This window comes from Diceros bicornis, chromosome 38 (assembly GCF_020826845.1).
Source record: "Diceros bicornis minor isolate mBicDic1 chromosome 38, mDicBic1.mat.cur, whole genome shotgun sequence".
Lineage (NCBI taxonomy): Eukaryota > Metazoa > Chordata > Mammalia > Perissodactyla > Rhinocerotidae > Diceros > Diceros bicornis.
In genome coordinates this window covers 15,085,545-15,099,887 of record NC_080777.1, presented here as the reverse complement: position 1 = coordinate 15,099,887, position 14,343 = coordinate 15,085,545, and the positions used below count along the sequence as shown (strand labels likewise).

Genomic DNA, 14,343 nt, shown 5'->3' with positions numbered 1-14,343 from the left:
GTGACACAGGAGCCTCATAAGGAAATGAATACCCAAAGAAATGGCAAACCCTAAGTGCTTATATATTAGGTTGAACAAAAAGGAGCAATTGTGGAAAAGTAACTAAGATATGTGGGGAGACCAAAGGAAGATAAAAGTTATTTAACAAGGTCTGTTTGTACAGAATTCCCTCAGCTTCAACTCCCCATCTCTGGTGATGCAAATGTTTCTTTCCTCCTGGTATAGAAAAGGCATCTGTCATATGGGGTGCTGTCTCCTGATTTTAGGGAAAAAAGGAAAGGTCAGATCGCTTTTCTTGTACCTGTTATTTTCAAGTGGCTTTGGCTCAAAATAATCCTGTGTTGAAGTGGCATATTATTTGGGGTGGCATAGTCTGCCATCCTTCGTTATTCACAGCAGGTGAAATGAGAGACACCCTATAAACATTTAGCAGCAAAGCAGAACTAGCAGCACAATTTCTTGAACTCTCCATTCACTGGCACTATGAAAAGCATTCAATAGTCATGAATCTTATGTATCTGCCTTCATTTCCCTCAAATTTGCAAACTAGCTCAGACTGAAGCCTTGGTAAATAGTAGATTATTCATTTTTAAACCTTTTAAATATTGCTCCTAATTAAATCTCAGTATCATTTAATAGACAGTACCGTAGGAAAAATGTTGTGGGAAAGGTTAAGAAACCAGATCTAAATAACAGTTTTTAAGAAAAGCATTTTAAAAAATGTGGTATATATAGATGAGATCTGGTTATATTTATCGCAAAAGAATAAGGATAAGGAAATTAAAATACATCTCAAAACTTTTTTGACTTTGTGATTTTTCGAACACTTGAGACCTTTACAATTTGCATATTTTCTGAACTGTTATTGTATTATGATAAATAGGGATTATCATATATTTTCAGATAATGTTTTCTTAACCATTCAACTTTTATTTGTAACTCTTCCATTTATTTTAATTACTAGCACAGTGTGCAACATTTATTAATCAGCAGAGCCTTTTTAAGTTAAAATACAAAATTAGCTAACCCCATTAACACAGAATACTCCAAACAAGCCATAATAGGAGAGGTAGTTACTGTGCAAATCGTATTATACATGCGGGGGCTCTGGGGCACAGTTAAGCGTGATTACCCTCTTTTGATCCAGTATTCCTCTGCCTCTCCCAGCTAATTTCCAGTGGAAATTTACAAAGTGCTGCCTTCATTTTTCCAGCTTAATTTTTCTAATGAAGTTCTGGTACTTTATAACACTGGGGATACAGATAATAAGCCTGTGTATAATTAAGAAGTTCTAGAATTTGTCTACAAAAGAGCCCTTTATTACTTTGGCTGTACAGTGAGAGCCATGCTCTCTTGTTGTTAGCTGTTCCCAAGAAAAAAAAGGGGGGGGGTTTAAAATAAATGACCACAGAATACTAGAATTGTGTTCTTTCAGACATTCAAGCCTAAAGAAGCTTAAGGTTTATAACATCAACATAATGGTGATAATTGGGAATACTTTTTGTGATATCCTAGGAATATTATATACAACTTTTGGTGTGTGCAATCGGACAAGTGGTAAAAAGACAATTTTAGTCTTTTTAGTTAGATTTTTATCATATTCTAAGCACTCTTCCTAATACAGTGCCTAACATATGCAAAGTAAAATTTTGCCAATTGACTTTTAGTCAATTTATGAGGCATATGGAATTTCTTTGGTGAGAGAAAGTCATTTTTTACCATACTCACATTCTTATTTTGGTATGGCATTTATACATCCCAGATTTCCCTGTTTTAATTTAGGGTTCAAAAGTGGGGGTCGGAAGAGACTTGAAGGCTGAACAGAAATTTGCCAGGCAGTGCAGGAAGTGTGGCACAAGGCAGTGACCTGGATGAAGCCAGCTCTGTGTTGAAAAGTGCATAGCTCATGGGGGTTTCATTTTGCCTTCTGAGGTATCTTATGAAGCCTAGCTTGTAGTTTTGGTTCCTCATGCAAAGTGGCACAGATGAGATGGAAAATATAGGTGGAGCCAGAATATAAAGGGCCATGTGCCCCATAATAAAGTATTTGGACTTGACCATATAAAAGACAATGTAAAACCATCAGCATTTGAATCACTAGAGTGAAAGGGTCAGATAGCTTAGACATATCAGTCTATTAGCTATGTCCATGGTTAAGAAATGGGAGTCACTGGTGACAGAGACCAGTTAAGGAACTGTTGCCATAGTCCAGTTCAGAGATTACGAGGACTTGCAACAGAACAAGGATGTTAGTAGTGAAGGAGAAGAGAAAGGTTGACAAACAGCTTTATAGGTAGAATCCTATAAACCCTAAACCAGACATAGGGGCCAACGTGACACGGTGTGGGTGGTGTGGTCAGGGGCACAGATTCATTTAGGATCACTGTTTTAGAGCTTTCTTAGTTGCAAAGAACAAAGATCCATTCAAGGTAACTCAAGAAGTTAAGGGTGTGTTTGAAAAGATACATCGAGGAATCTTATAGAAATTTTAGGAACCAAAGAAAACTGGACTAAGGCGACTCTCTTGGGGGCTGCGGGGGCATGGTTTTCTCCCTTTAGTGGCGTCTCTGCTTTTCTCTGCATTTCTTCTTCTTATCTTCTTTCCGCTGACGAGCTTTATCTGCTGACTAATAGTTTCTTTCCTATAAATCTTCAGCTTGCATTTAGTTATCATGGCCAGTCTAGGCCTGATTCAATATAACCTTCTAACTCTAGAACCCACAGCCGATTCTGTGTTTTGGTTCACATTCCTGAAAGAGAATCTGTTTTGCTCAATTTATATTATCCAACTAGCCCACACAAGTTGTAGGCTTAGAACACAATAAATATTTAATAAGTATGTGTTAAATTAATGGATATGCTAAATTAACATATGACTAGACTACAACTGTGGTCTGGGGGAGGGTGTGTCACAGTATGTCAAATACAATGTTTTATGAGAGTAGGGCCATAAGCAAGGATTTCCTCAGATTCAAGAGTGCCAAAGTAGGGGGTCCTTTACTGCCTTGACTTGATGGCTTCTGAGTTGACTGGCTAAATGGTGACGTCCTTACTTAACTAAGTAAAATGAAGTCTAATTCCTATTCCAAGTTGTTGCTCATTCTATTAACATCTCTTCAACCAAAATTCTACTAAACTAAAACATCTTAACAGAGTAGTAAGCCATGTTTTGAAATGTTTTTGTTGGTATAAATGCGCTATATATTAGATTTTTCTGGAAATTTGCCTGCCCTGCCCTCTCCTTCACCCCAGTCCGCTCTCCCGCTTCAGTTCAAGGAGGAGGAGTGCTGCGGTGATCCGTCCTACATGGGGCCACGTTCCAGTGAGGTTTCCTTCTCTCCAGAGTTGCTCTTGGCCTCTCAGGATTTGCTCCCAATGGGGAGAATCCTTGGCTGTCCCACCTTTTCCTTTTTTGACTGATGGTTAGAGAGTAAGGCTATTCTCCCTGGAGGTACTTCTGCGTTGTCACATCTCTGCTCTTGCTAGCTGTCGAGACCCTGAGGGCAAGTCAAAGAGCAGTCCCCACTTTAGAAAGTGTTGGATTACACAAACTACTATCAACTTTGGAACAAACTTGTTCTGGTTGGCTATTTCTCCTGCCTCTATCCTGTGCAAAAAGACTTACTTGGATACTCTTGCATAGCTCATTGGAAAATTTGTTGTGGTCTGGAACCAAATTCCTAACTTGTAATAAAATATCCCTTTTTCCTGCTTTGTGCTTAATGCATATATTTCACTAGGAGCCCTTTAATAGAGAAAAACTGATCTAGGACGTGTTTGGTGTTCCAGACCAGTTCCGTGAGCGTGTGTCTTGATATCTATAAATTGTTACTACCGTGTCCATTTTGAGATGATTTACCTAAGCCAGAGTCCACTGTGGCTTGGATAACTACCTTCTTGGGCAGTCAAAATTTATATATATGTAAAAATAAAGAAAAATGTTGTGCAATTTCTAAAGATTTGTAGAATATTACTCTACATATTCTCCTTGGGCAATCATCTCCATCATAAAGTTCATGATCTACTTTGTTTCCTTCATAAAGAACCCAATTTTCTAGCTATGTTGAACCCCTTTCAGTTGCTTCAGCATTCCTTTTTATGCTCCAGCTCACCTCCATATCTTTGCATGTGTGGTTTCTTCTGTCTAAAATAGCCTTCGCCAGCTTCCTAACTTGACTAACTCTACTTGTCTTTCAATACTCAGCTCTGGCATGCATGGTCTGGGAAGACAACTTTTTCATGCGCCACCCCCCAACTCCCTGCCGATAACTCCCCACACTATATGCATATACATACACATATTAAAAACACGTATGCATACACAAACATAAACCTTCTTCTGTGCCTTGACTCTTGTGGGCATATCCATCACAAAACTTAACACATCCTACGGTGTTGTCTCATTCTCCACCCCCTACTATAAGGTGAATTCCTTTTAGGTATATTGCATCTTCCATCATTATATCTCAGTGTTTTCCAAAGGGCTTAGTGTATAAAAGCATTTAATTTAATGTTTGCTTAACGAATGATATTAAAATAGTGTGGGTTGGAGTGGGACGATTAGGTTGCCTAGGAAAGCTGAGTGTTAAGCTGGATTTTGACAGATGAGAAGTATATGGATCAGCATTTCAGGAAGAGGAACATGGACAAAGGCAGAGGTAGGATGGAAAGACAGACAGGAAGAAAGACATGAGAATGGCATCAGTGGAAGGAGTAGGAGGAGACTGAACAGACCCAGTGCATTCTTTTTTATTTTTTTTTTAGATTTTTTTTTTTAATTTTTTGTTTATTGCAGTAAAATTGGTTTATAACATTGTAAAAATTTCAGGTGTACATCATTCTACTTCTATTTCTGCATAGATTACATCATGTTCACCACCAAAATACTAATTACAACCCATCACCACACACATGTACCGAATTATCCCTTTCACCCTCCTCCCTCCCCGCTTCCCCTCTGGTAACCACCAATCCAATCTCGGTCCCTATGTGTTTGTTTATTGTTGTTATTATCTACTACTTAATGAAGGAAATCATACGGTATTTGACCTTTTCCCTCTGACTTATTTCACTTTGCATTATATACAATGAGATATCACCTCACGCCCGTCAGAATGGCTATAATTAACAAGACAGGAAACAACATGTGTTGGAGAGGATGTGGAGAGAAGGGAACTCTCATACACTGCTGGTGGGAGTGCAAACTGGTGCAGCCACTATGGAAAACAGTATGGAGATTCCTCAAAAAATCAAGCATAGAACTACCATATGATCCAGCTATTCCACTGTTGGGTATTTATCCAAAGAACTTGAAAACACCAATTTGCAAAGGTACATGCACCCCTGTGTTCATTGCAGCGTTATTCACAATAGCTAAGACTTGGAAGCAACCTAAGTGCCCATCAAGGGACGAATGGATAAAGACCCAGTGCATTCTAAGAAGCCTGACAGCTGGGCTGAAGAATGTCGATTTGAATCAATAGGGAATAGGAGTTCATAATTTGTAGATTTGAATTATCTGGCAGTGAAATAAATGGGTTGGAGGAAAACCTAGAATTATGAGTGACAATACTAGGACTATAAAAAAAGGGGAAAAATGAAAGTTATAAGGAAAATAAATAAGTGTAATTCATTAGTCTTCTTATTTGGAAAATAATATTAAGTAAATTAATACTCAAAGTATAAAGACTTTATAATGTATTTGCAATGGACCCATTTTCCCTGAACCTATTTTTTATTTTGTCTTCCTGAGACCTCTACAAATTCTTCTCTAAATGCCCAGACATTCAAGTAATGACTTATTTGTATGTGCAACTATATCTCCACAGTGTATTTAAGAATTTCTGCCAGATCTGTATCTTTGATGAGATTATAAAAAATAATAGGCCAACTCATATCTTTTTCTTTAATATAGTATTCAGTTAATTGAAAAGAAAAGTATTCACTGCAAGCATAAAGTACATCTGAATATGTATTGAAAACTGGTAAAAATAACATTTTTAAAAGCAATTGATTATTATCTGAAAGTTTGATTATAAACTAAGTTGATTTTTAGGGTTTTCATAGCTATTTATAATTTTATAGAGCAAATCCTATTTGAGAATTAAATAATTTCTTCCCAATTTGAGGATAAATATTTGAAGATTATTTATAAAACATCTAAATATTTGTGAATATATATACACACATATGCACATACATACATACACTTAAGAATATGCACACATGTTGCTTTAATGAAACATTATGGCTGAATGGAAGGGAAATTAATTCATGGACAGGCAAATACCTAGTCTTTCAGCCTTGTCTTCTCAGCCATCCATTCCCTGGAGAAAGCAAATTTCGTTCAGACACAAAAGAAAAATGTACTATTAAAATGCAATTCAGAAGTGATAAAAACTGGAGGTGAGCAGCCAACTCACAGCGCCTCCTTTGTACACTCAGGGACATTGGGGCCACATTAATTTCTGTGTGTGTGATGTCCATCCCATGTGCAAATTAGCACTGGAAGGACCGTAATCTGTCTTATATGAGAGCTCTTTTCCCAGGAGCATATGTAATACACGCTTGTGTAATTTTATATAATTCAAAGCTCTGTGTTCTGTTTATTGTTTTTATTTTAAATAGTATTAGATAATGTTTTCTTAGAAACAATATTAAAAAGGAGTTTATTAATAGACATTGAAAGAAATGGTATGAGAGGTGTGAAAATTGATGGAATAATACTGCTTTTCCTAAGCTTATTATCTTGTAAACAAATTGATGAATGTAATGGCAAAAAAACAAATTTTCATGTGAATTGAGATTTAAAAAAACCTTCTTATCTTAGTTAAAGGAGATAATGTGTGCAAAATATTGGCATATGGTAATGGCTCAACAAATTTGTTGAGCCTCAACTTTATTTTTTCAAAGTCTAAATTTCAGAATATTTTCTCAGCAAAACATTTCATTTTACTACATATATCTTTTATTTCACAGGACTTGGTCTTTTCCTTGAAAGGTTCCTTTCATTTAAAACAGCGTCTAGCTCTAATTTCATTGATACCATATTTTCTTTGATTATATTAATTAAAAATTTCTAAAGTTTACTCCTATTTTCTGCATTAGATCTGTTTCCTATAGGTTATCTTTCGTATTTGGATTTGTGTCTTTCTTTCATGTTGGCAATTTCCCCGATTGGTAATCTATTCCTTAATTCATATTAAAAAAGAGACTCTAAAAATCAGAGTAGTAACTTATTTGTGTGAGAGAGTAGTCTTTTGGCTGATTGATAGACTTTATTGCACTGCGATGAGACCTTTTAATTAAGAAATCCCCAAATGTTGGTACTTGATCTTGTTTTTCTGGGCACTCTCAGTGTCTTTTGAGAAGGTGCATTAGTCTTCTGACTTATGTAAGTCTAATAGCCAGCTCACTAAGAGATGAGCAAGGGAAGAGTTTGATGGGTAGATTTTGAATTACAATCCATGTATTCCATTTGGTGCCTTGCTCTGGCCTTCTGCTGTGCCTGTGCTCTCTGAGCCCAGTGCCGTCTGGTGTAGTTTTCTGAGAATAGGCTCTTCATATGGATGCATGGCCTGGGCAAGGAACCTGGGGATCTAATTCCTCCTTGCATAGACTTTTGATCTGTGTTCAGTTTTATCCCTCCCTCTCACCTTCTACTGTAGCTTCTGTCCCTGAGCTTTTCTAGGATTCTGCAGAAGAAATTGCCTTAATTCTCATAGACTTCTCCCTCTTCTGACACTTAGACTTCAGTTTTAATTATCTGCTTTCACCTGCCAAAAATCTGTTGGTATTTTCATCTGCTGTTTCTCCTCTTTTGTCTTCTTTCTTCTTGTGGGTCTATCACTTTTTTTATTCCTTTACAGAGGGTTTAGGTGAGGGATTTGAACAATTCGCCAGGTTACACTACAAGCATATCACCATTTAGATGTTCTGTGAGAGTTTATATGGATTTTAAAAGTTTGATCTTTTATGTAGCCCATAGTAATAATACCTAAAAGTAACGATGATGATGATGACGAGAGCTACAACAACAAGCTACTTCTATTTTTACTTCTACTTTTAGTACCCCTATTAATTATTGGATAACTTGTCTTTTCAGCCTCTATGTTAAGCTTTGCGTATATTAAATTGTTCATTCCTTACAACAACCTTATACAGAAGCAAAATCTCACAGAGGTCAAGTAACGTGTGTGAGAGAACACAGCTAGCAAGGACAAAACTAAGAGTGAGTATAGGTCTGGTTGACTCAAAAGCTCCATTATTCCACAAAACCCTCCATTATTTGGGTGAGTGAAGATTTGAAGAAAACCCATTTCAATGAGAATTACCTGTATTGGCCATCCTTTTCATTTTGGGGTACCATTTTAAAATTAAGAACATTTTTTACTTACATGATGAGTTTTGAATTTTTTGGCATCATTAATTAACAAATTTATTATTTAACGTTGTCTATATTTACAAAGTGTTAGAGACACAAAAATTCTGTGAAGAATGTTTTAGTATCTCCATTTGCAGAATAGGAAATAAAACGTCATAGAAATTAGTAACGCAGATAGTCAGCAGCAGAGGCTGAAGTGGAATCCAGGTATTCTTATTCCAAGCCACGTATTATTTTCACTATACTTTACTACTTGTCTAAATTCTAATTTTTTTAAGTCAAATGTCTCTAGAAATCAAATTAAGAATATCATCTAAACATTCTTTCAGGTTTTTGCCATTTTCTTCCTACCATAAAAATAAAAAATACATCCCATCAATGCATTCGTCAAGCAAGTATGGTCCTGATTCTTATGGATGTCAACATTTCAGAGATGAAAATCCCAAGAAATGGATCTGTGACAAGGTGAGTTAATGCAACATTTAAAGAAACGTTATTCTTTTTAAAAGTCTAAAAATATATGATTACAGTAAATATAAATATTCTTAATGCCTTCGTGGTTACAATACTATTTATAGCTATTTTATGTAAAGATGGTGCTGTTGACCTATGTCAGTAAGAGAGTTGTTTTAAATTATTTTTTTTAGCATTGTATTCTTATGTTAGTGTTGTTTTATGGCTCAGCTACCATATGATCAATGGCATGGATCATTAGCTTTGGCAGAGCCAACCAGGGTCAAGGCTTGAATGAGTGGTCACAGAATGGAGTTAAGCTAACTCTCAGGCGTGGAGAACAATGCTTGCTTGCTTTCTCGCAATCTCTGTGTGTATGTAGATAGGTAGGTAGGTAGGTAGGTAGGTAGATAGATAGATAGAAAGAAAGAAAGAGATAGAGATATATGTGATATCATATCTCTCTATATATGATATAGAGAAGAAAGCAAATAAATATTTCTTTTTTTTTAATTTTTATTTTATTGCAGTAACATTGGTTTATAACATTGTATAAGTTTCAGGTGTACATCATTATACTTCTATTTCTGCATAGATTACATCATGTTCACCACCCAAATACTAACTACAACCCATCACCACACACTTGTGCCGAATTATCCCTTTTGCCCTCCTCCCTCTCCCCTTCCCCTCTGGTAACCAGTGTTCACATCTCTGTCTCTATGTGTTTGTTTGTTGTTGTTATTATCTACTACTTAATGAGGGAAATCATACGGTAAATAAATATTTCTTATCTGATTCCAGAGTGATATTTGTTAGCATTTAAAAATTTCCAAATTGGGAAAACACCAAGATGTCTTACGCTATAGGAGGTAAAAAGGAAAGTTCTTACTATGTGTTTAAACTATTGTCTAGCGGTCAGAAAAATATAACTTATTTATAGCAAAATGACATATATAAAATGATTTTTAAGTAAGTGATTTTCTGGAAAGGGGTTAGGGCCATGAGTTGCATATCCTACGAGACCTATTGGTTCTATTAATAGTTTGTCAATGAGGATTTATTCATTTACACACAATCTCCTTCCAAAAGGATTTAAGGCATCTTACTAAAAGGCAAATACTATAAAGGTCATACTATAAGGGGAAATGATCTTAGGCGAGAAGAATGTGTGTGCTCGCAAAATAAAGGGAACCGTTACTGTGGTGGTAAGTGGCTTAGGTATTTCAACTTGTGGGTGGCAAAGATGAAGAGGAAGAGACAAGTTGGAGAGGGATCCTCATTACTCAGTAAGAAGTAACATGTCAGACCCTTAAGAAAAACGAGATCTCTCTTTACTTTTCCACAGTATAAGAAAAATTCTTTTTTTTAAGGACACTGTAAATATGAGATTACCAAGAGTAAGTCATGCTGGGAGTAACTTGTATAGTTGAGAAAGTGCCTTTCTCTTTAGTGTGGCTACTAAGTCACCTTTAAAAAAAAATGGTCTTCTAAAACACTAAATAATAATTCCATGGCATATGGAATATGTACAGTGAGTAGTTTGATATGGTCCACTGATCAACAAACCTATATGTTGGTGATGATGTTATTTCATAAAAATCTACAGTAAAACTATTCTAGACATTTGTTTTTACCTAATATGCAACCATTCAGAATATAGGCTAAATATGATTTTTGAACTATTTATTTAATTTCATATTTTGAATGTGCATAATATGACCTACATCTCATTTTTTATTTGATATACACATTTTTTGTTTTTCTGCCTTCTCACCAGTCTATTTCATTCAAGGAGGTGTTTATTTCTTTAAAATATAAGTGACTTACTTAGGACATTAAGCTGCTTCAGAGTAAGAAAGATCCTGTGCAAACGTTTCTTTCCTAAAATAATACAGCACTTCTTTTTGGTATTATATAGCAGATTCACTTCATAGCATTTATCTAACTGAAGTAAGCAACTTCATGGAAATATAGAGACTTTTGGATACTCACTGAAAAGAAAAATAGTTTATTTTGTTCTTTTGGAGGAATCATTGTGTGCCTCTGTATACTTTTAGAAAGTATACAGACTTAAAAAGTTATGACAAATAATCGTTCTTATAGACCCTGAAAATTAAGAGAGAAAAGTGTAGAGATTCTTTAAATATTAATAAATCATTAATCCACTTAACCCTACACAAAGCCGTGTACAAAAATATTAAATGCAAATTTAAATTCCTCCCTCCTTCCCTCCCTTCCTTATTTCTTCCTATCTTCTGATCTCTTCAAATAACCATATTAAATAAACAAATTACCCTGCTGTGTGGCTAATATAATCTGCACAATACAGAGATAGTCATTCTATTGTTTAAATGTAAAATCTTACAACTATTAAAAACAGTTTATATTTTGATTTGATAGTAAATGATTTGGGTGAGACATGTGCCCTGTAAGTTGCTATAAGCAGGCTTATTCTTCTTTATTTTTATAAAAGTTAGTTGCTTTATTATGGAGATTGGAGGCCACAACTTATTCTTTATTAGTGGATTAAGGATAGTTTTAGGGAGAGTAGCGTTGTTAACTTCAAAATGTTGAAGAAGGAAAAGGCTGACGTGGTTTTATGCTTCTTCTATGGGAAGATGGACTATTTACCAACATTTAAATACACATAAGATTTAGTTACATGCAACAGATAGATTTCAGGCAAGAAGCAGCTCAATTAAGTATATTTGGTTCCTGTTCTAGACCTTTCCCACCATGTTTTAAGATTATATACAGGGAGAATTTTCTTTCTCTTCTGTCATCTTTAGGCATGGAGGTTATAATTTTCAAATGATTTGTTACACAATTGTGTTAAAGGGTATCAGTTGAGAGAAAATCAAATGTTAATTAAATACTCTTTCTCTAATCACGTTCACATTAAATCAATTAATATATCAAATATTATTTGATATTTTTGTTTTATTTTTAATACTACTGATCTGAAGAACACTATACAAAGACATCACAAAGTCAGCAAATTGAGAGCAAATAGTACTATATTTCCCTGAAAGTATGAAAATCAATAATGAAAACTAACATATATATTATTTTTTCTTAAAAGTTTGGAAATCAATAATAAAATAATATACATATATGTAACTTACTCATATTTCTTTAATCTATTTGTAAAATGCCCCAAGGTAAATTGTTAGATTCTAGGTCTATGTCTTAAATTGTCAAACTTTTTAAATTTTGGTAACTACTTTGTATTTATAAATTCTTTATTGCGCTGATCTCAATATTTAAAATACAAATGAAATTAAATAAGGAATATCTACCAGTCACTAACTATTAATTTAATCTATTTGGGTAGGTCTAAAAGAGTTGGACAATAAAAAATTTGTATACTAAAAACATTCCCTTGGCTGTCAAAACATTCACATATGTTCATATTTACTGAAGCAGAAATGATAGTCTAAGGCCCATATCAGAATTGGAATGCGTTTTCGTAGGCATTTTAGACAACTGATTTCAATAGAACCATTTCGTGTTTTCCTGTGTTTGCAAAATTCAGGAGGAGACTTTTGAGATGGTTCCTGTTAATAGAGCCTTTCTTCACATGCCCTATTATAGGCGAATTACAACAGGAGCGCAGCCCTTTTTTGTTATTTTCATGTGCATTTTGGTCCTAAACAGGGTTTTATAAGCTACAAAGCATAAAAATATCTAGTACTCCAAAGAATTAATTTAGAGAACCTAAGCATATTGCACAGAACATAAAGTTGACCTTTACCGTCTACGGCTTTTGGAATGGGGTGGGATGTGGAACACATCATAGATTTAATGTGGCACATCGCTGTCTGCAGAAACTTGGGTGGGACTGTGACTGCTTGCCCATTGCACCCGGTGATTGAATCTGCTGTCACCAGCATCCTGATAATAATGAACACTCAGCTTAACGACCGTGATTATGATTATCATAATTGATGTGCAAGTGCAGTGTGTGGGGATCATTACAGCTGAACTGTACAGCACAGCAACATGCTTCAGTTATGGATAATTTTACGTTTGTGCATTGATTGGGGTAAAATATGCCTTTCTATTTAAACAGACCAGCTTCATATAATTTTAAGAATCTTTCTGTACATGTTGATTGATAATTATGCACTTGCTGAAAAACAGCCCCTTACAGTTGTTTATTTTGTGTTGTTTCATTTCATTAGTGAATGTAAACAATTAAATAATTAGGTGTAATTGAGGGAAAATATTTTGCTTATGAGGATGGCCTTCAATAATCAAATATTCGGTTTAAGTTCTTTTTTTCTCTCTCACAATACATCAGGGATTGAAATTCTTCAATTTTCTCCCTGTGATTACCCTTGTATCAGTTTTTTGAGGTCAGTAGGCTTCAGGAAAACTTTGAGTTTGTATAATTTTATTATAAATCTATAGATTCATTTGTCTATGCATATATTTATATATACTCTAGTTTATTATGCATTTTAGAAAATTGGACTTAGCCAAATATTGTTATGTTATTTATTAAAATAATATTTAACCTATAGAATAGTTTAAATGTGTAATGTTAAGATGTATAAATTTACACTACCTTTGCTTTTTAATTGGATAGATTTCTTATATTGCTTCTGATAGATTGTTTCTGAAAGATTTATTATATTGTGTAGTAATTTTCAATTATAGTTTTAAAAATGGCTTCAAAAGAGTTTCTAATTTGAATTTTAACTTGTGAATGAAAATAATATGTGCAGTGATGTATCTAAGATTTTCAGTAGATTAGATCTGACCATATTAGTCTATGATTATTAACCTAAGGGCTCAATTTGCATTTGAGTCTAAAATATTACATTTGAGTGATGAGCAAACATAATGGGACACATTTTTATAAAGCATGGTAAGCCATTTAAAACAACTTTTATTTTGTAACTGCAATAAAGTCTGAGATTGAGCGATCTCTCCATCAGATTATTAATAACTATATAGCTCTAAAGAGACTATGGCATACGTTTCCATCTGAGGTCTGTGAGATTTACATCACCCCAGGTGAGATGCTTGTCCTAGATGAGCAGCTGTAGGACAGAATCTTTGTTTGACAGCGAGAGGCTTTATAGCTTGCCTATAAAATTTTCCTTCTGAAAGTTTTTAGTCCCAATGTGATTCTTGAACTTTACAAAGAATTCCTCTTGAAGTTTGTCTCTAAAAAGTCAACATATGCTAGTCTTCTCTTCATTGTTGCTAATCTAGAACAACAAGAGTTAAATTCTTCATCTGACAAAGGTCTTGGAATATCTTATCTGCACTTCTCTGCAATTAAACTGTAAATGTTAATTTTTTAAAAAATGTAAGCACCTCAATTTACCTTTTTGTTGTTGTTGTTGGAAACTGGGTTAACATAGTGGGAATTTTAGGCCTCCAGACCTGTTTATTGCCCTGATCCCCAGATATAGGATCATAGCTTTAATTTCTTTCTCTGACCTCCTGGTGATAACTTGATCTGACTTGGCAAAAGAGGAGATTTACCAGAA

The 14,343-nt window shown here is 34.7% G+C and overlaps 1 protein-coding gene across 1 annotated transcript in view; it reads left to right on the top strand.

Annotated features, from left to right (window-relative positions):
- The window catches only part of SPATA17 (spermatogenesis associated 17), a 202,334-nt gene that overhangs the window by 128,400 nt on the left and 59,591 nt on the right, over nucleotides 1-14,343 (top strand). The window contains exon 10 of the mRNA XM_058533896.1: nucleotides 8,713-8,848. Within this exon, the coding sequence (XP_058389879.1) occupies nucleotides 8,713-8,848 (136 nt within the window). The remainder of the gene's footprint in view (nucleotides 1-8,712; nucleotides 8,849-14,343) is intronic.